Here is a 23580-nt window from a genome sequence, read left to right as displayed (position 1 = left end):
CCTTCTGAGTCCTGCCATGCACCCAAATGGTATTTTTTGGTCACATGTGAGGCATTGCCGTACTCGGGAGAAATTGGGGCACAGATTTTGGGGTGCTTTGTCTCCTTCATTCCTTGTGAAAATGAAAAATTTTGAGCCAGAACTGCATTTTTCTGTAAAAAATTACATTTTTTTACACAAAAATGCAGATCTGGCTCAAAATTTTTCATTTTCACAAGGAATGAAGGAGACAAAGCACCCCAAAATCTGTGCCCCAATTTCTCCCGAGTACGGCAATGCCTCACATGTGACCAAAAAATACCAGTTGGGTGCATGGCAGGACTCAGAAGGTAAGGAGTGATATTTGGATTTTGCAGCACAGATTCTGGTTGAATGACCCCCGAAACACCCATACAGTGGAACCCCCCCACAAGTGACCCCATTTTGCAAACTACACCCTTCAGGGAATTCATCTAGGGGTATAGTGTACATTTCAAACCCCCAGGGGTTTCACCAATTTTGATACAACTGTGCTGTGAAAATGAAAAATTAATTTTTTTCATTTTCACTGCCCAGTTGTACCACAATTGGTGAAACCCCTGGGGGTTTGAAATGTACACTATACCCCTAGATGAATTCCCTGAAGGGTGTAGTTTGCAAAATGGGGTCACTTGTGGGGGGGTTCCTAACTTTTAGCATCTTATGGTGCCTAGAAACCTACATGGTGCCTAAAAAATAATCTCATAAAAAGGAGGCTCCAAAATCAAGTAGGTGCTCCTTCTATTATGAAGCCTGTGGTTTGGTCACCGTGCACACTAGGGCCACATATAGGATATTTATGAAAACCAAAGAATTGGGGGAATCAATTTTTAGTCACATTTCTCTAGTAAAATCTGCTGTGTTCCTTAGAAAAATGTATTAAAATTGAAAATCTGCAAAAAAAATGAAATTTTGAAATTTCACCTACACTTTGTTTTAATTCCTGTGAAACACCTAAAGGGTTAACAAACTTCCAAAATGCTGTTTTGAATACTGTGAGGGGTGCAGTTTTTGAAATGGCATCATTTATGGGGGTGTCTCACATACAAGTCCCTCAAAGTCACATCAGAACTGAACTGGTCCCTAAAAAAATCAGTGTTTGAAATTTTCTTGAAAATTTGAGAATTTGCTATTCATATTTTAAGCCTCCTAGTGTCCAAAAAAATGAAAATGAGGTTGAAATAATGATGGCAACATAAAGTATACATATGGTCTATGTTAGTTATTAACTATTTTGAGTGGTAAGATTATTTGTCTCACAAGCAGAAAATTTAACATTTTGCAAATCGCAAAATTTTCCATTTTTTTACGACATTTTGGTATTTTTCACAAAAAACCACAGACTGTATCGACGAAAATTTACCACTAACTTGAAGTACAATGTGTCACGAAAAAACAATCTCAAAATTACTGGGATAAGTAAAAGCAAAAAAAAGTTATCCCCACTTAAGTGATACATGTCAGATTTGAAAAAAAGGGCTCTGTCAGGAACGCAAAAACTGGCTCTGTCAGGAAGGGGTTAAAGTAGAGATGAAGATCATTTAACCAATACTGAGACATAGAACATTTAGTGCTGCATGCAGCTATAGGCATTCTTGCTGACCGGTTTTTAATCTTGTATAATTGTTCTGTCTGGATCATTTATTACGATAGATTTTTTTTTTTTTTTTTTTTTTAAGTAACCTAATTTTTTTTCTATTCTAGGAGCACATCTCTTGATGTTGAACCAATCTATACATTCAGAGCTCACAGGTAATCATTTTATTTAGTTATATTGGATTCCATAGGTTTCAACTCTAAATGTTCACATTATTAAACTTTCAAGGCCCTACAATAGACTAGTCTGATTTTCACCTGTTTCCGGTGCATCTGACCTAGAAATCGTCCCAAATCGGATGTTTGACATCCCATCCGATCCAATTCAAGGTTTATTAATTTTTTTATACACCTTTTCTAATCTATCATTTCAGTTTTTGCCTCCTACAGTTGTTATGCGTCACATTAAATGTGATTATATTCACAGGCAAATGTCCCTGTTAGGACTGTTTAAATTGAATTCATTCCAGATTTTATTTGATAAACTGTACTTACCTTTCACTTACACATATAACCTATTTGGCAGTGACGTACAGTATAGTGCTATTACGGCTTAGCATAACATCCCTTTTAATGATGACTTCCTATTCTCACTGATGTGACTTCACAGTATCACAAATGGAGTTTGGTGTAGCAGCCATAAAGGTGTGAAAATTGCTTTTATTACAAGGTGTTTTAGTATGGTATTCTGCTCAGGTCCTAGGTAGAGAAATATTCAGTAGATCCACAATGGCAACATTAGTTGCAAAGATTTTATTTGTTCTCATTAAGCTAGAGTGATTTCCTCAAAAAAAGATGAGGTTCCAAGCCTACACCTTGGTTATATACTAACTCAATACATGTGATATGCAATCTATTAAAGTGTCTTCTAAGTTGATTTATTGTATTTCAGGGGCCCAGTTTTGTGTGTAGTAATGGGCAATAACGGGGAGCAGTGTTACAGCGGTGGAACAGATGGTGTTATCCAGAGCTGGAATACACCAAACCCCAATGTGGATCCATATGACTCTTATGGTACGTTTATACACTGATCCCCCTTTGTTCAGTGTATGTAATATTGTCATTGTTATGCTAAAAAGGCCATCATTCTCATCACACCAGACACCGATAAAGTAGCAGCCAGTCTGACATGTTACTGTCAGTGTATAATAAAAAAGAGTCAGGAGGTAATTGTCTGGTACTTTCTTCAGGGCTTAGTAAATAGACTCATTAATCTTTTAGTTCTCAGCACTGGTTTGTAACCTGTGTGTCCCATGGTGCAGTATTGTGCACTTTGTTCTAATGGATCCTTTTATACAAAGTAAATATTTATTAAAAGATATAATAGCTCAGTAATCATAATGAAAATATTTCTTAAAATATAGAATAGCTCCGTAATCCTAATTCAAATATAATTTGTTCATGGGGACTAGTACCAACTATCCTGGCCACCCATGCCTTGGATTTCCATAACCTTTTTATTTATACCATATTTTACAAATTACACACAACTTAAAAGGATTTGGACCATTCTAATCTCTCAAATCCATCCTTGTCTCATTAAACCCTTGGCATACACTCATTCCCATCTATTACCGCACTTCTGCCCCATGTTCTGTATAGAATGCCTTCCCTATCCCGGAAATTTCAGTAGGTTCCATAAAGTAGGGGGAGACTTTAGGTTTAGTAAGACCCAATTCTGCTGGATTTATAACTTCGTGTTAGAGCATGCACCAAACATGTGTGTTGATGTTGTTAATATTAGGAATGTTAGGAAATGGAAACAAAGACTTTTTTTTGTATGTTTTTTTTTTTTTTTATGAAAAGCAATTAAAAAAATCCCCTTGAGTACTGTAGTTTATAATATAATACTTAATAACACTTATTAGTGAGCAAAATACAGGCATATAGCTCAGGGCTCCATTTGACCTTCCTGGGTTTCACCGATCATTGGAATATTAGCTAATAGAGTACACATTAGCCGAATGCTAAAAAATAAATATTGGAGATCATAAATCTTATTAATATACTGTAATAAGCAAATTAAGAGCATATGTATCTTAATATACTGATACAGCTGTCATGGGGAGAACAATACTACATTCATTTGAGTAGGTGAAACAAGTTGTTCTTGGTGAAATCAGCTTGTGAAAATCTGTCTGGTTTGATCAGAAGAACTCATCGACCTGAAGAGGTTAAAGTTTTTGTTACGTATATTTTGTTTGTATGCAACATGCATTTTATCTATATAGTATGTCCTGAAATGACCGTATTTATACTCTTATTTGCCATATACGTTCAGTGTGGCACACCCTTATGAACAGTTGCCAGACATCTGGATGATTTCACAGTAATTTAAGCATGTGTTGTGGACATTGATCAAATGGACTGTGTAACCATTGTGATAGCCTGATTGCCAGTGCCAAACACATCCATGTGAGGGCATTTGTGATGTATTTATATGATATGATAATTTCTGTATTTCACAACCTGTTTTTTTTTATTTTTTTTTATTCCTTCTTATCTGAGCAGATCCTTCTGTACTGCGAGCAGCATATGAAGGCCACACTGATGCTGTGTGGGGCTTGGTATACAGTGCGGCTCATCAGCGTTTGTTATCCGCCTCAGCAGATGGCACAATAAGAGTATGGAATGCATTAGAAGCCACCCCTGCATTAAGCATATTTAATGAGAGCCAAGGTAACATTATTACCATATTAATGTGCATATGGCCAAAGTTGCATTATGCTATAGTCATCTCGGGTCTTTCATTTGAAATTCCACATATAAATATACATTTCTAGCTTGGCTGTATCACTAAAATTGTATTTATCCAATCAAAAGATTATTTTCAATGGGGACTGCAGGCTCCACTACAGTAGGTTCCAAGCACCAAAAACTGCAGCTTTTTGGAAACTAGTCCTAGAGGCTGCTGCCACCCTCACATACCAGTGGATGCATTTACACATTCTCTGTACTGGTCTTTAAGTGGAGGAGTATTTATTTTTAGACTGGTACATTGGCCCTTATTCTGGTTGACTCACAAGGCTGTGAAATTCACAGCCTTGCGAGTACCCCAGACACCGCCTGCACGGCCGCCGCCCCCCTCACACAACGAGATCCCCTGCATGGCTGCGGATGGATGATTTGCATAATGGGGGCAGACTATCGAATGATTTCTCCAGCACTCGCAGATCTGGGACACCTCTATGCTATCTCTGATGTGCAAGTGCCCTGTGCAGAGAGCAGACGGGCAGCTGACATCGCCTCCGGTGCTCACGTCACCAGGCGATTTGTATGGGAACGCTGGGCGTTCCCATAGTCTTTGCCCCCGCCTGCACTGCTAGGTGGGAGCGGGATGGCGAGCATGTAGTTTGCCGTGCTCGCTCACACCCTGTGTCTGCACATGCACAGAAATGCGCTTGCGCAGACGCAAAACCTCTTTCGCACTGGGGACCGAATCAATCAGAATAACCCCCAATTGGTTCAAGCAACTGCTATCTTTGATGAAGATGCTTATTACAGATAACATTAGGTCAGAACATTATAAAATATATGTAGATTTTATAATCTCACTTGCTAATAGGCATACAATAATGAATCTATATTTATTGGTTGTAGAACAATGTTCACTTGTATTTATAATTGTAAATAGTTTTTCATTCTCCATTGTCTCAAGGATTTTCTAACGTCCTTAATTATGTATGTATGTATGTATGTATGTATGTATGTATGTATATAGAACTCTTTGTATGTGGTTTGTTTGGCACAAAACAAATAATTCTGTCTTTTTATGTCTGAAGAATTAGGAATACCTTCATCTGTGGATCTAGTAAGCTGTGACCCTGCCCATATGGTTGCATCTTTTAACAGTGGACACACAAGCATCTTCAATATGGAGACACGGCAGAAAGTTCTAACATTAGAGTCTTGCATAGATACAGGTATGTATTTTACTACTGTTTTTGTGAAGTTTGTGGTGTGTTTTTTTTTAGAGTTTTTATTTTGAAGGTGGGGGATTGAGTTTTAGTTGGAATGCTTTGGCAGAGACAGACAAGAAAAATAAACCAATAGTACAATAAACAGCATTATTGAGTCACGTATTACATAAATAACCGGTATTGGTAATTTGAATCCAATGTTAGGAGTATAATGTCAGCGAGTATCCTGGTTGTGAGAGATTAAGCAATCCGCTCCTACTTTACATTTTTACAAACTATGTTTAAAAAAAAAAATGACAGGAGCTGATTTGGTTGACACGTTCTTTCACAATTTTATCTCTTGCAATGCTTTGGTAAATAACCCCCCTAAAAATTGAACTAATCACTGAGAAATAGAGAACATAAATGTTGCCACAACACATAAAGAAACAACTCCGTGATGGATCGAGGCCCCAAGAGAATAGCCAACATTGCCGGAGCCAATACAAATTGCCTAATAGGCCTGTCCAAATTTCCTTGTCCAAATTTCCTAATAAATAAATTCCTGGCTGGTGTTAACGGGTGAAAAAAAACACCAGTGGAGACTGCCCTCGCCACCTTTACCAAAATGTAAAAGTATAATATACCCAAATAAGGGGACTGAATAAGCCCCAGGTGTGACCATTTAGGGCATTAGAATGCTACCCTTCAAATTATGTAAACTTATAGGTGCATGATCAATACGAAAGATTAACAATTGAAAATGCTGGGACCAGTAGACACTCATCATCTCCTAGTTTTTCCAAACAATAGGATGTGACAAGGCATCTGAGTGCTGAGCCCTAGGATAAAGGAGTATATACAGGAGACTATTTTATGGGAGACTAAGGTGAGATTCCTGAATCACTAGAGCATTAAGCAGATGGGGTGTGTCTATAAAAGTTGAGGGTATCTATAAAAGGGTGACACTAGATTTGAGCACATGATTTGAGTGTACTGGTGGAGACCACTCCCCACATGCCCCAGAGGGGGTTATTGATCTCCAATCCCTGGGCAACTAAATTCTTAGAAACCGGACTCCAAATCCGTGGGTTAGAATAAGCAGCTGAGAACATATCACCCTGCAGCCCAACACCGTTTGGAGAGGAGGGTGGAAAGGTTCACCTTCAGTGACCGAGAGAGTTTGTAAGGCCATATCCCCTGCATTCCTCACCCAACATTTAAGATGGGCTAATTGAGCTGTATAATAACACTAAAATGTGGTAGAGACAACAGCCAGAGGTCCTGGTTCTTGTGAGTCTCTATTTGAATACAGGGGCTGTGATCCATCCTAACCAGAGAGGACACAAATACTGTACATCTATTATATAAAATTCTAATGAGGATAAAAGCCAGGGAGACTGATAGAAAACCGTTTCAGCAGAAAAACATTTCAACTAGCTTCAACCTGTCCCTCAGTGTTGGGATTTTTTTTTACCAAGCTTGCAATTTTTACTTTTGGGGTGTCTATTTGCAGTTGATCATTAAAAAAAGGGGGGATTCAATATCCTCCATAATACTGAGCACAAGTGAGCACTTATTTCCTATATTACATGGATGAGTTCTTGTTATCTATAGCATAGTTGTCTACCTGACTCTCCATGAGGGAGGTAATGCTCTGTTCCTGGACTTCCCATGTAATGTATGATTGCCAGCACCTGTGGTGAAACACCTGTCTTATCAATTACCTAGCTCCCCGCAGGTGATGGCAATCATACATTACCAGGGATGTCCAGGAACAGAGCATTTTCTCCTTCATGGAGAGAGTCAGGTAGGCAAGTATGCTCTATAGCAGGGGTCCTCAAACTATTTTGCTCTGGGACCCCATCAGACAATATAAATAATTACAGGACCCCAGCAAGTTACTGCAGAAGGTCATCACATCACATGTGTAGGCAGCAGACAGCACATACATGGCAGCATTGTGGAGGTACAAACTGATGGAGGAGACTAAAATAACAGTCAGTCCAACAGATTTTTCAGACCCCTTGAATCACTAAGATTAGAAAAGCCATCAGCCTGATGGTCAACAACATGGAGCCGCGACCCCATGCTGAGATGGTCAGGACCCACAGTTTGAGAACCGCTGCACTATAGTATTGAAGGGGTTATAGATAGTGTCTGATCCACTTTGCTTTTATGCTATTTCTGTTAGTATGCAGGGAAATGGAATATGGAAGGAGGCCAAGGAGAGTTATACTGGCACAGATACAGTGCCATCAGTAGAAACAGCTAATGTAATGAGAGCAGTAAACAAAGGAAAAATAATGCTCCCTAATTAAATGGAATTTTCCCGGAATGTGAAACTGTTGTAGACAGAATTTACTGAATTTGTATAGCCTGCAACATAAGTATAGGGTGAGCACTTAAACCTCTAATAGTCTATGCATAGTAATAATTTTACCACATAATAACGAAACCAGAGTGTTTTAAAGCTATTCGAAGTTAAAGCCGCAACCCTAATTTTAGATCACAATAAAACCATCCAGTTCTAATGTGTCTTGCTTGTATTCTCAAGAAACTTCAGTTTGTTGCATAGTAGAGGATCTTGAATATTTTATGATCTATAAATATCAAGAATGGGTGTGTAACATAATCACTTTTTTTTTTCTTTCAAACCAACAAATGTGTTTGTAAATAACATCCATAAACATTTTGCTGCAGACCACCGGCACAGCATCCCCCGCACAGTTCTATGGGGCGGTTCAATGTTCCTATATGTATCAAGCTCCAGAAAGCCGAACTTTCCAGAGCTCGGGTCTGATCTGTATGGTGCCGCCTATAGAAGCCAATGGTGTGCTTTTTGTAAAAAGTACTCAGAAAGTATTATTTTAAAATCTGTCAAATCAGGCAATAAAACTGGTTGCACAGTGCTCTTTCCCGACACTTGGTGGTTCCCACTTTTTTTGCTGTTAGACATCACATGTTGTTCATACTCCTAAAATATTGTTTTGCCAAAAATATACATATTAATATTTTTTACATCGTACTCTAAAGCAGGGGTGGCCGGACTTTTGTAACTCAGGATCTACTTTTTTTACATTTACTTACCGTGATCTACCAGCATTTCTCCATGTGCAAAAAATATTCCCAGTGCAATATGCCCCTTACACATTATGCCACACAAAATAGGCCAAAATTAGGACACAGGTTTTGAGCCAAAATCTAACATTAGGACACAGGTTTTAAACCAAAATTTCACATTCGGACACAGGGAATGTGCCCGAAATTCACATTCGGATACAGGGAATGTGCCCGAAATTCACATTCGGACACAGGGAATGTGCCCGAAATTCACATTCGGACACAGGGAATGTGCCCGAAATTCACATTCGGACACAGGGAATGTGCCCGAAATTCACATAGTATAGGCCAGTGGTATCCAACTCCAGTCCTTGAGAGCTACCAACAGTTCACATTTTCCAGACAGCCTAGCTGCTGCACAGGTGTACTCGTTACTCACTGACACATTTTAAATGATTCCCAGTTGGAGCTAATTACTTCACTTGTGATTCTGTGAGATCTGGAAAACATTAACTGTTGGTAGCTCTTGAGGACTGGGGTTGGCTACCCCTGGTATAGGCAATACTTCAAAAGTTATAACAAATAAATAAAATGATATAAAGTATGTTGAAAAGTACCATATATACTCGAGTATAAGCCTACTTTTTCAGAACATTTTTTATGCTGCAAAAGCCCCCTCTCGGCTTATACTCGAGTGAGAGTCCCACTTGAGTCAATACGTTTTCCCAGTTTTTTGTTGTCAAATTAGGTGCCTCGGCTTATACTCGGGTCGACTTATACTCGAGTATATACGGTATATTTACTTCCTCTTCCCAGCATTTTCTGTTGTTCAAAGTCCATAATCAATTGAGGGGGCTATTAACTAAACAGGAGGGGTTATTTCACTGTGGTAAAATGATTGCTGTACTTATGGAGATACTGACCTGTGTTTTTATTCCCTATAGCTGTCCATTCAAGCTGCCAGATAAACAGAGTAATTAGCCATCCAACTCTTCCAATTAGTATCACTGCTCATGAAGATCGTCATATCAAGTTTTATGACAACAATACAGGTATATATAGTCTGTGCTGTTAAATAAGTCAGTTCATGATAAGAGATTTGTGTATTTTATTGGCCCACTGATTGATTCATTGAAATTGAAACTAAACTTTAATTCACTTGGCAGTATTTTTTATTTATTTATACAAAAGAACAGTCGCTGTGAGCGACACTGGCATTTTTTAGCGGATATTTTGAGGATCTCACAGCAGCATTGGCACTGAAAGGGTTAATAAGGCCATAAATCAAAAATGAGCGTAGATATCTATTAATCATGTGCAGTAGTTGTAGATGTTTACACATAAAAATATTCAGTTCTATTAACCAATCTTGGTTTTCTGCTGCAGATTTCAATAAAAAAAATGGTACTCTTTACCTAGAAGGGCGCCAGCGATTGAAATCGCGGTGATCGGGGGTAAAAATCGCGGGTAAATCGGGATGGCCGCGATGCCCGCGATCACCGCGATTTTCCCATAGGGAACAATGTTAAAACGGCAGATTGACTGCGATTTTACTGTTAAATGCCTCAATGGACCCGATTTGGGGCCAAATAGGCCAAATTAACCCTTAAATGTCCCCCCACATTTTTAACGCCACCCCACGATCCACGCCAACCCGAAGCGTGGCGAGCGCAGCGGTACGCGTCCTCCGACCTTTTCATGCCATACTATCCACTAGGGCGTGGTGTGAGAATATAATAGTGTGGCGAGCCCCGCGAGGGGACGCGGATACCTTCACAGGTAGACGCGTCCCCTCGCGGGCTTCACAGGTGTCCGCGTCGCCACGGACACCTGTGAAGCCCGCGAGGGGACGCGGATACCTGTGAAGGTATCCGCGTCCCCTCGCGGGGCTCGCTGCGCTCGCCACGCTTCGGGCTCGGTGGCTCGCTGCGCTCGCCACACTATTATATTCTCACACCACGCCCTAGTGGATAGTAGGGCATGAAAAGGTCGGAGGACGCGTACCGCCGCCCCTCGCGGGCTCACTGCGCTCGCCACGCTTCGGGTTGGCGTGGATCGTGGGGGGTCGTTAAAAATTTGGGGGCACATTTAAGGGTTAATGGGCTCTGTGGCCCATTTAACATTGATTCCTATGGCCAAATCGGGTGGATTGAGCCATTTAACAGTAAAATCGGGTCCATCGCGCCTTTTAACATTGATTCCTATGGGAAATCGTGAGCATCGCGTCGCGGGCATCGCGGGTACATTTATGGCCGGCCGCGACCGACACGATTTCCATGTTTAACATTGGTTTCAATGGGAAATCGCGGGCATCGCGTCGGTCGCGTCGCGGCCATACATAAATGTACCCGCGATGCCCGCGACGGGCGCCCTTCTAGGTAGAGTACCAAAAAAATTAAAGGCCAAATAAAATACACCAATCTCCTTGCCATGAACTGACTTGAACTCTCTTTTGATACAGTGATAGCCTACTGCAATTCAACACGGCTGTACCAGAAACCTCAATGGCATATATTCAATGCCGTGGGCGAGCGGTGACTGCAGGACTTTTTGCTCGCAGTCACCGCTCACCCTGTCAGTATTCAACTGACCCCCCCTCATTCGCAAATTCCCCCTCACTCCGTTTTTTTGAGCGAGGGAGAATTGGCGAATGTACCTCCAAAAGCTGCGAGAATCGAGGCTAATTACAGCGAGTTTGCTGCACTAGCCGCGGCTCTCGCAGTTTAGGGGAATCCTCGCAGTTCTGTGACTGCGAGGATTCCCCTGGAACGTTGCATAGTGCGAGCGGCCGGCGCGGGGGTTAAACTGCGAGGATCACTGGTTTTCTGTGATCCTCGCAGTTTAACCCACTCGCCGGCCGCTCGCACCGGCATTGAATACTGCACAAGGTATCCATTTAAGCATCCATCCACCAGATTATAGATAAAGCTATCTACACAAACTATGGGTTTGTTCAGGGTGCTGTGAACTCCACTGGCGCTTGGAGCCAGGATTCTGTCTTTCAAATGACCTCTGAGTTTACAGTAGCAGCATTTTGTTTTTAAGAGTGTACACTTAATCAGCAGGCCTGGATCCAAACTAGTCTCCACCTTGCCATTATTGTTCATAAATAACAAATATTTCATATTTCCCAGCTGTAATAAACATTTGCATCATGAACCATACATCTGTGAATAATGGACATTTCATTAAGAAATCATGTCAAGAACACGTAGATGGGCCCACCCCAATTCGAAAATCATAGATCCTGTTTTAAAAATGTTGCAAAATAAAGTACAGTACATATAAATGGTATAACATTTAATTTTTCATTAATATTTTTTTCCTTTCACTTCTAGGAAAACTGATCCATTCAATGGTTGCTCACTTAGATGCTGTAACAAGTTTAGCTGTAGATCCTAATGGATTGTACCTGATGTCTGGCAGTGAGTATTGTTAGAACAAGTTAAGGTTGCTCATGTACAGTTTATGCCTAACAATTGAATTTGGTCAAGAAGTTTTATTTAAAACTTATCCAACATCATTTTATTAAAATATATTTAGATAGCGCTATATTTTTTTTTTTTTTTTTTTTTACTTTTGAACACAGAATACAGTACAATAAAAAGAACATGGTTTATGCCAGGGGTGGCTCCCTGTTAAGGTGCGGCTCCTGCTCCCACTCAGCTGCCCAACCACGACCCCCATCCCTCAATTTCCCGCTGCCACTTCCCTTCTCCCTCTGAAGGGAGGAGAGCGTGCATCTCTCCTACCACTCACTGTGCATCCTTGTAACTGGGCCATCCGCCAATCAGAAGCCGGGCCGCGAGCTTTGATTGGCTGACGGCCTAATCACAGGGAAGTGAGGGAGAAGGACTAGGAGATGCGCGCTGTGCTCTCCTCCCCTCTGTGACATGACAGGACTGCAGGGGGACACCAGACTGTCCTCTCCCCACCCCGCAGTAGCAACAACGGTGAGTGCTGCTGCTGGGAAATTGGCACTGTGGGGGCATAGCAGCTTGTGGCACTGTGGGGGCATAGCAGCTTGTGGCACTGTGGGGGCATAGCAGCTTGTGGCACTGTGGGGGCATATGTGTATCACACCCACCCAAGGGGTCCAAATAGACCACGCCCCTTTTTGGGTGCTCGCGCCTTCGGCACGCGCATGTTGTTGGCTCTTTAGCTTGACTACAGATATTTTTCAGCTCTTTACCTCTGACCGGTTGGCCACCCCTGGTTTATGCTATACTGTGCATGACTTGTAAAGTATTTAGGGTAATTGCCATTACTAACTGCATGCCACTTATCGATAAAATGGCAAGGCATGCTGAGATTTGTAGTTTCACAACAGCTGGAAAGCCAAGTGTGGCCAGGCCTGTTCTAAATAATTATTGGATCACAATCAAAAGGATCCATGAAATTAGCTTTCATATTACTACTGCTATCTCCCCCATCCTCCACAAGGCCAGTTCTCTGCTATGCTTATGTCTCTGTGGCTGCTCCTGTCAACAACTGTGCGGGATACACAGGGACGGCGTGCTGATTATTTGCATTTCCCTGGTGGCTGCTCCTCTCTGCAGCCACCGGGTATACACAGATAGAGCTCTGATTTATGGAAGGTTGCGGCTGCCCAGTCGCAGTGATTGTCAGGCACAAACTGGAAGCAGAACTAATGGTGTGTACACACTGTGAGATTCCTTGCTATGCAATCTTTGTTAACTCATGTGTTATTTACATACAATTCATGCTAGCTGCATTAGATTTCCATACATAGTCATTGCTGCCCTGTCTATCTGGGTTTCGATTTGTGCTGTCCCGGGAGCGTACATCGGGATCACTAGGTAAAAAACCTGTGCGATCTGTATGCGATCCCTATGCAATTTTGACTATGTAGTCAAAATCTGATGCTGGATTGTACCATGTGCCCACACCATAAGTGTGCAAAAGATTGTAAGCTTGCAGCAGGGCCCTCCTACCTCCAAGTCTGTCTGTTGTTACCCAGTTTGTTTTATCACGGTCAACTATTGTAAAGCGCAACGGAATCTGCTGCGCTATATAAGAAACTGTAAATAAATAAAAGGGGCAGTGTGGTCCCTCTGAGATTGGCGGCTGCCGGAAGATTACATAAATGTACAAGGAGTATCAGTTTCTGGTTTTATGTACTAAAATGCAATATATAAGCTAATCCTATAAGATAGTTAAAAAGTTTTCTTTTTCGCAGGTCACGACTGTTCAATACGCTTATGGAACTTGGAAAGCAAGACCTGCATACAGGAATTCACAGCTCACCGCAAGAAGTCTGACGAATCAATTCACGATGTGGCATTCCACCCGTCTAAATGCTACATAGCCAGTGCGGGCGCCGACGCCCTTGCCAAAGTTTTTGTATGACACCATGCTTACCACCTGTAGCTTTTATTTTACCAAGCAGCCACATAAGAGAGACCTGCTACTAATTCCCGAAGATTTGATTTAACTGGCCTTTCTTTTCTTCTTGTATTCAATAATCAGGATAAGATGCAAAAACAATGTTGTGGGTTTAGTTTTGTTGGGTGCTGTTTTCTAAACTAATGGTTTGTTCAGGGTGCTGTGAACTCCACTGGCGCTTGGAGCCAGGATTCTGTCTTTCAAATGACCTCTGAGCTTACAGTAGCAGCATTTTGTTTTTAAGAGTGCACATTTGACCAGGCAGGCCTGGATCAAACTAGTCTCCAACTTCCAGCATACTTTGAGGTTGTGGCAATTGGGACAATGTACAAACAAAAAAAATAAAGAATAAAGCTGGCCAGTAAATGGCAAATAACTACAATATAGGAAACACAATGGGAAAGTACTCTACTGCTCCCCTTTCTCACTTAGAGCTCTAGCAAGCACATTTGGTGGAAATCATGGACCTATTAATTAGCCAGTTCTCGTTGCGCATCCATCTCCTTGTATAGAGCTGACTATTGAGGAAGGAAGCATTTCCCATCCAGTGGGCTGCTAGTAACAAGTCAAATCAGTGTAAAAAATAAAGAACACATTTTATATTTTAATTGTTTTGTTTAGTATACAGTGCTTTGTGTTCTTTTGAATGTACTTCTAGGTAAAATACCAAAATAAATTTCTAAAAGGGTAAAATGTGTTGAATATGTCAAATGTCAGTTCTGAACTTCACCTACATTAAGTGGCACCATCGGGTAATTATTATTATTATTATTTTGACTTTTTTATATGAAAAAAAAATCTAATTACATATTCAGCAAATACATTAGTAGCTTTTAATAGTTTTAATGATTAACTTGGTAAAATACCTTTTCATCAATATTGATGGTAGTGAGTCCGTAAATTCAGCCATAAATTTGCCAAAAGCACTGTTTGTTAGAGGGTGAATTGCCACCGTCGGGATAACCAGAGCTGCACTGTAGGTATTCTTTCCCTAGAATTTGACACTTGCACATATATTTTATTGTCATGCAAAATGATAATCCTGCACTGGTACTGTGAGCCTAAGCACATGTGCATTTCTTCCTAAATGTTTGGATGAATGGGTATTTATATTCCTGTGTCTCTCACGTGGCACATTGGAAACTGTCAAGGGCCTAGTTAGGTCGATGGATATTTGCAGCAGTTAGCAGTACATGTAAGATTTGCTTGCCAGCACAATGCATTAGTGCTGTGTTACGGAGATGGAATTTGCTATTGCATTAAAATGATCTCTAGTAATGCGTCATATCTTAGGTAACGGTATAATAAATGAGTAACCCTGTGCCTTTTTTCCTTAATAAAGGCACAATTTTATTTGAAGGAATATTTTTCTATGATTTTTGTAAACCAACCGTTCTTCAATAGCTCTTAAGCTATGGGAAAATGGACATGCCTTGTAGCTGAAAATAATTAGAATCTAGAAATAGGTCTTAAGCTGGCCATACACTTTTAAGAACCAGATTCCTGCTCCAACCAGCCAACTAGTTGGCTGGATGGAGCAGGAATCTGGTAATGGATGGAGGAAAATGACTATCAACCATTTACTCCAAAATGCAGGATATTGGACAAAATCGGTTGATCAGACCAGTTGGCTAAATCGGATTGTCCTTTTTTCATTCCAATGATCCAGGTGGTTGTACAGATAATCTAAAAGTGTATAGACAGATTAAGTTATGCACAGTGGTGGTTATGCTGGGTCAGATGCAATCAGTTTTTCCTATTATGTAAGGTTACTCGTTTTACAAAAGCATCTTTGAAATAATGAAAGCTATGAATTTTCTTTTTGAATTTAAGTTTCTTCGATTGGGGCTGATGTCCAAAAATATCCCTTGAAATTGCGTTAAAAACCGATCATGCTAAATTCTCCTATTTCTCCACTGCTGGCTGCATTGTTTTTATTATTGTTGTGACCCTTTACTACAGAAATGCACATGGACTTAAATATTACCAGACACACTGATCCTTGGTTGTTGCTAAGATTTACTGAAAGATTGGGGAAATTCTTTGCCTTTGTAAGTGATATTTGTGCACAGTTACCTTTAATAGGCTACAAATTATTATAGAAAACAAAAAAGAAATGCCACTAAATGAACAGATTTTTTTTTTATGTTTCCAGTTTATTTAAGAAGTACAATTGTGGCTTTTTACTTACACATTGTTTAAACATTGAAATTGTGGATTATTTGTGTATCTGACTTTTTGTTTATTTTTTTTTTCTTACTTTCTTTTTAGACTAATTGCAAAGATTTATTTGGAAATGCTAAAAAAAGCTATGTATATTATATATAAATATATATATATATTGTAAACATATATTAAATGTGTCTAGTACGGGATGACTCCGGGGGTGAGTTTTAATATTTTGTATTGAATTCTTCTAAATGTACACAAAAGATAATGGAATGGGTATGACAATGAGTATTTTACTGTTACATACTATATACAGCTAAAGCTGTTTCAATTGATGTACATACATCTTAAGTTGGCATGCTTGTTTTACTGACTGTAATATTTAGTTGATTAAAATCTGAATGTAAGTAAAAAAAATATGGCTATTTAAACTCATACAAGGGAAAAATACCAAGTTGGTCTGTTCTAGTTTAATTAGAGGAGTGACTGAAGAGAATGGTAAATGCCTTTTTTAATGGGGGGAAGGGGAGAGTCCTATTGGGTGAGGTGAACTGTTTGCATCAATCTTCTGTTAGTTTCCAGTGTCAACCACACTAAAAATGAACACAGACGATAGACCTCAAAAGACTTAATCCAACACCTTCAATGGAGGTTTTTATTTTTGTCCTGAAAGCTTTTTTTTTTTTTTTTTTTTTTTTTAGTACATTAATTATAAATTACAAGCAGATTCTTGTGGTGTAATGGCAGACATTTAGTAGAACAATTAGTTTTCAAAACAAGCAGTATGTTTCATAGCACCATTATTTTGCATCATCTGTACATAGACAACAGCAAATATTTGGATTGTAGGAAATTTTGCAAGTAGTTTAAGAATCTAAAGTGTGGAATCAGACCATAACCATTTTGTAACATACGTCCTTTGAATTTCTGATTATTGGTGATGTGAACTGAAATAAACATGGATGAGTGCTGGGTAAAGTCAACTGGCAATGATAATTTTTATTCTATAAACCAATAAAAGGAAATTTTTGTCTTTTGAAAATTGTACTTGACAAATACACATTGCTAGTTACATAATAGTAATGTCTGCGCTTGCGGCTGTGCGCGCTCATACAGTTGAATTGCTCTGTCGGCTGCTTAAATTCCTCATAGAGGTTAGGAGCATGTTGGCCTTTTATTATATAGAATATTTGCATCATTTAATACATATTAATACAATACTTGGTTTTTCTGGTTGTATTGTTAAGTGTACAGTAACTTGTCCATACCTCATTAGAAGACCAGAAAGACTACGGTAAATACCAATGGACCACTAACCCACAACAATTTTATTTTTTAGGTCTGAACAATTAAGGGTAAAGTACTTTGTTCGATGTCAACCTGATTTTTTTTTTTTTTTTCATTACTGATTTAATAGTCATTATGCCATGAAAAGGTAGATTCTCACAAAGCTTTAGGACTGACCAGTTGGGATCCACCGAGGGATGTTTGACACTCTTTAAGTTGGTATCTCAGAATTGGCAATGGCCATTTCAGTAAAAGAACAAAATGACAGAATGCATACAAACTGCTGCCCTAAGCCAGATTTCTTGGGGCCTCGACAATCACTTAATTTCAAAACAGAAAAAAAAGTTGCCACCGCAAGTCTGCAGTTGTTGGCAATCCTACACACCATAAAAGGGAACAGCATGAAACTCTCAGCTCCTTCTGCTGCTGGACTTGCAGTTTTACTGCGTGAGGTGGAGGTACACCTACTTGAAATGACAAATTCTTTATGGGTAATTTGTTCCCCCACACCCCTTTCTTTGTAGTCCAATGTTGCCACTTGGCAAACTATGGTGCATTAGAATAACTTGTAATATTAGTGACCTCTTAGCTACAGTATTAGGTAATACACATCATGAAGAAGCGGTTGAGGATTATTCTTGCTGGCCACCTTGTGGCACCATTCACATCCAGAAGGGAATTCATGTGGCAGATATGTCAATAACCTACTGTGCTTGTCTTACAGCAGGAGTGAAGGGCACATTTTAAACAACTGTGTATATAGAAAAACTACATGACACCTATGCAGAATGTGGAAGTGCTTATATTCACACACAACAGCTGCTGGAGCTAGAACCGCAGTTGTCCTTATGAACAGTATCACAATGCAGCACACAAGTTATGCAGTATTCTGACTTGATTACCAGAATTAGAATTCGGATGATCTTTTCTTTATCTTCTGATACTATTTTATCTGATATCTTTGGGGTAAAATCCCAGTAAACATGTTTTATGAGTTGGTATCCTTTGTGCTCTGGACTTTGACTTATGCCAGGAAAGGTTTTCCTCAATCCAGTGGTGTAAGTTCGTCCCAGTTGCCTGGAGGTAAGATAAATAGTGGTGCCCCCCCCCCCCCTTACATAAATATATGTATGCGTGTTATGTATATTATGTTTAAAATAAAGCGTGTGAAGTCTATGGTCCTGCTAGGAGGGGGAGTCAGCCATAGAAGCAATATTGATTACTTTCAAATAACTGATTCAAAGTGGCATGGGAGGAGAGGTGCGCCTAGATGTCTTCATTGCCTCCCAGAGTTCCTCCTAAGCCCCAATCCATATTTAGCCATTGGTTTTAAGTTATGTCTTGTGCTCTACTTGAGCACCATTTTGTAGAGCACAGATAGGCAAAAAGAGGCCTTGCTGCTGCTGTGATACTATACATCCCTGCATACCCTGCTTACAGTTTTACCATAAAGCCGCCTGGCCAATCTAGGAGCAAAAGTAATGCTGGGTACACACTAGACTAGTCCCATGGCTGCCGATATAGTTAACCTATATCAATGGCGCTTTAAAATTATATTAACTGTATACACTGGCTTATATCGGTCAGTGACGTTAACTCCCCCCCCCGCTCCATTCATAAAGTTGTTGATATTTTCAGGTTAAGCTGCACGTACACACAACATTGTCAATATCGCTGATTATATATCGTCCAGTGTGTACCCAGCTTAATAGGGAAAAGTGTCTCTAAATTGCACACCCTCAGTAATGAAAGGTGCCATCTGCTGAGAATGAAATGGTTTACACAGAGAGAGGGTATGCACTATGCGATCATTACATTAATAATATATAATAAGAGGTTGTTGGTATATCATTGGCCGGTGATATTGGCCTGCCCACCAATCGTCCAGGTCACCTCTTGTCGAGCAGGTCCCTAACACTATGGGGTCACCACCTGGGATGCAGGGAACCCCGAAACATGATCCAGCTAAGGACCCCCCCCCCCAGGGCATCACAATAAGGTAACTCTTATTATATATTAATGTAATGATTGCATAGTGCATTTGCACCCTCTCTCTCTGTACCCAGCTTAAGTATGTTCGTTTCAGCTGTGAAATGTTAATTGCTGGAGCCTCATTGAAAAAAATAAACTATGATAGAGCTTTTAAACTATGAAAAGATTTTTATCTAAGGGAAGAATCAAGATCACACGGATTATCCTATACTGTCCTAGTCACTCTGCTATGTTTAAATGACTATGTAATGAATGCTGTTGTCCTTGGCTTTCCTTTTTATTGATTTTGCTTTCCTGCCCTGACCTTGCAGGTATTGTATACTGTATGTTCCTAATTTTTAAGAGGCAATTTCCATAACAGGGAAGTACTTGCTTATTTGTTAAAGTGATGGGTATGTCTGCTGATTGTAAATTCAGGAACAGCTCAGACCATACCCAACCTTTTTGTTACCTTTGTGATGACTTGATTGTTGACCATAAATCTTGTTAGTGTTGTAATATAAACTGATGAACTTGTTAGAATTAAGAGAATATTAAATGTGATTGTTCTATCTTTATTTATAAGCTGTTAGAAAATGCTAAGGAGTAAGGATCACAAATTATGCAGTGCTGTAACTTTTTTAGTTCTAGCTGTAATGTGCAGAACGCTGCAGAATTTGGTATACTCTGACACACAGCTCATTACAATATACAGCTTTGCAAATGTAAAATTCCCAACTAAACCTGTAAAGGGAGTTTTTGATGTACTGCCGTTTACTAGGGCTCATAATGAGATGTTTAGGATGGATTGGCGATATGTTAAGCTTGGTGCACACTTAAACCGTATGTCCAAGTGACAAATTATAGCTGTTACCGGCGGCACTCACAGCTCTATTTAGTAGACCTGGCAGCACAGCTGAAACCTGCTATCCTGCAGATACATCCGCATGTCTGGCTGTATGCACAGGCGGAGCTCTGTACACAGGCTGCATGGATTGGCATCACATCTGGGTGGCCACCCGGTTGTTACTTTTGGCCTGACATCGAGGAGCTGATTGGTACTTTACTGGCTGCTCTGACAGTGCGACTGTAGGTTGTGTGCTTTGTCGCCTAGGTGTGTACCAAGCTTTAGTGTTGTGCTGTGGGCGGGGAGTTTTGGATTAGTAATGCCACCTAAAATCAGCAGGATGTCCCTGTGGAATCAGGTAAGTCAATACAAGACCACCAGAGGAGTTTTATTGACTATCTAATCATGTCAACAATTAATCTGTATCGACATGATAAATACTGACATTACCACCATTTTAACATATAAGATATTGTCATGATGAATATTAAGAAAATATTACACCCCTAATAGACCATATAGGAAAAACCATTAGAAAATATGTCCCCTAGACCTATGTACATTTACCAGCAGCAGCTACAAGTCTGTCATGCATGCAAACAGGTAATTAAACAATTCTATTACATTTATTGCTATTGAAACACTGCATCTAAAAGTAGTCTGCGTTCAGTGACCTCAATTCTGTGCGCTGTTACTGCAGGTGAATTGGTCATGAGTATGACTCGTACAAGCTTTTACCCATGTCTGAAATGATTTTCTAGTAATGTCTGCCTGGCCATAAACCTCCCCATTTCGCTTCATGCCTTTGCTTAGCCTATTGTCTGAGAGCTGTTCAAAGAAAATAGCAGAATTCCTAAGGTCTGAGCAAGAAGGTGGGGTGATGATGTCATCAATACAGATTTTGTCATTTAATTCAGCCTAAAGGTGTGTACACACTAGACTATATTTTAAATGATATTCACAAAAACATCATTGCGATGACCTTATTGTGTATATTGTCTAGTTTGCCAGCTCTGTCACTTTACAATGCGTGCTTCTGCAGGTCATTAGCGATGTCCTCTGTACATGCAGTATGATGGAGAATATCTGCAGTAATAGCCATGTTTTGGAATGCTCCCTGCCCCAACTGTGCTGGGTACACATTGTCTTATGTGTGCCCAGCATATGAGACTGTTAATTGCCAGTGCATTAAACACAACATAAAATGATAGTCACTGCTCAATTTACTCGATCCATCTGGGATCATCCAGCCACCCTTCCCCTCTCCCTATGTACATGCTTTAACTTACCATCTCAATATATTATTCACTACTGGCCTCTGCAAAATCACTTGGAGTACAGTTCATGGGCACTGCATCACCTGGCTGTGTGTCTCAAAGTCCACGTTCAGCCTTATCAGAGCTTCGGTCTGACGCTGCAGTCCCCACCCCGGCAATGTGTGCACCAGATTATAGGTCCTATTACACTCTAGTCAACAGAACAGGTTTTGTGCAGTGGTGGTCCCTACTGTAAGTCATCTCCATATTGGCTACTATGAGCTACAGTTAATACAGTCCCTAGAAGCCAGCCAAGTTTGCATTGCCAGATAGTAGTCTGCTTCCCAGCGGCATCAGCCAAATATTGCCAGGTGGGCAGGGAGGAGAGAGGGCTTCAGACCTCCTGAATATATTTTGTTCAGGATAAAAAATGAGAGGTATAGAGTTGAACTCCAATCCACTGCGGCCTGGGGTATGTTAGCTGGGGTGTTCCCTACACCCAGTGAGTAATTGAATATTAAATATTTGCGAACAAGCCCTTGCTTGTTCATCCTTATTTGATGAAACCTATATCTGACAAAAAAATATATGTGGTGTTGATTAAAAATAAGGTATAAAACAAAGTTAAAGCTGTATAGCATACAGGGATCATACCCTCAAGAAGTGGTGGGTGTCAAAGGGATGGATAAGGAAAACGGAGTTCCAGACTACTCACTGTTTCTGACCCAAGCTTTGTTCATTTATATATCCAAGGTGAGGATACAGCCTACTTTTTAATATTGTGGAAGAGGATCGCCTACACTATGTGTCTTTCATACTTCCCCATCTTAACTTTGGGGGTTATTCTGATTTTAATTGGTCTGTATTTTTAGTGTCTGTATGAGCAGTTATGCACATGTGTAGACGCTTGGTGCAAGCAGGCATGGTGAACTTAATGTTCACGGTCCTGCTCGCACCTAGAAGTGCGGGCATGGGGTGGTTATGGGGGGCACAGCCCATGGGAACGCCCAGTATTTCATGGGTGTTCCCATGGTAATGGCCGAGTGATGTGGGGGGCAGGCATCTGATGTCAGCAGTTGTAATGCAGTAATTACAGAATTGCAGACCTTTTGACATTCTAGCTGTTAATTTGTTGATGTAATCTGAAGAAATATCACCCTACGCTTCCTGAAGCACCTCCCACAAGTTGGATTGGCTTGATGGGCACTTCTTACTTACCAAACGGTCAAGCTGCTTCCACAACAGCTCAAGGGGGGTAGAGATCTGGTGACTGCGCTGGCCACTCCATTACAGACAGAATACCAGCTGCCTGCTTCTCTAAATAATGTTTTGCATACTTTGGAGGTGTGCTTTGAATTATTGTCCAGTTGGCGGACTGAATTTGCTCCAGTCAAATGCTCTCCGCAGGGTATGGCATGGCGTTACAAAATGGAGTGATAGCCTTCTTTATTCAAAATCCCTTATCTTCTACAAATCCCCCACTTTACCATCACCAAAGCAGCCCCAGACCTCCACCATTCTTGATTGATGGTTTCAGGCACTCTTCCAGCATCTTTCACTTGTTCTGCATCTCAAAATGATGTGCTGTGTGATCCAAACACCTCAAACTTCAATTCATCTGTCCATAACACTTTTTTCCAATCTTCCTCTGTCCAATGTCTGTGTTCTTTTGCCCATATTAATCTTTTTGTTTTATTGGCCAGTTTCGGATGTGGCTTTTTCTTTGCCACTCTGGCTAGAAGGCCAGCATCCAGGAGTTGCCTCTTCACTGTAGATTTTGACAGTGGTGTTTTGCAGGTCCCATTTAATGAAGCTGTCATTTGAGGACCTGTGGGGCATCTATTTCTCAAACTAGAAACTAAAGTACTTGTCTTAAGTGCATCAGGCCTCGCTTCTCTTTCTACTCTGGTTAGAGCCTGCTTGTGCTATTCTCTGAAGGGAGTAGCATACACCGTTGTAGGAAATGTTCAGTTTCTTGTCAATTTTTTTGCATGAAATAGCCTTCTTTTTGAAGAACAAGAATAAACTGTCAAGTTTCATATACAAATTCCCTCTTTCTGCCCATTTT

At 40.3% G+C, this 23580-nt stretch overlaps 1 protein-coding gene across 3 annotated transcripts in view; it reads left to right on the top strand.

Moving 5' to 3' along the window:
* Positions 1 to 17193, top strand: part of STRN (striatin) — a 96216-nt gene extending 79023 nt beyond the window's left edge. For all 3 annotated transcript variants that reach the window (XM_083176170.1, XM_083176168.1, XM_083176169.1), the window contains 7 exons: positions 1723 to 1770; positions 2507 to 2628; positions 4126 to 4293; positions 5397 to 5537; positions 9521 to 9628; positions 11915 to 12001; positions 13777 to 17193. In XM_083176170.1, the coding sequence (XP_083032296.1) occupies positions 1723 to 1770; positions 2507 to 2628; positions 4126 to 4293; positions 5397 to 5537; positions 9521 to 9628; positions 11915 to 12001; positions 13777 to 13946 (844 nt within the window). In that variant the 3' untranslated portion in view covers positions 13947 to 17193. The remainder of the gene's footprint in view (positions 1 to 1722; positions 1771 to 2506; positions 2629 to 4125; positions 4294 to 5396; positions 5538 to 9520; positions 9629 to 11914; positions 12002 to 13776) is intronic.
* The last annotated feature ends 6387 nt before the right edge of the window (positions 17194 to 23580 follow it).

This window comes from Crinia signifera, chromosome 3, assembly GCF_055691185.1.
Source record: "Crinia signifera chromosome 3, ASM5569118v1, whole genome shotgun sequence".
Lineage (NCBI taxonomy): Eukaryota > Metazoa > Chordata > Amphibia > Anura > Myobatrachidae > Crinia > Crinia signifera.
This window is presented reverse-complemented; position numbering and strand designations above follow the sequence as displayed.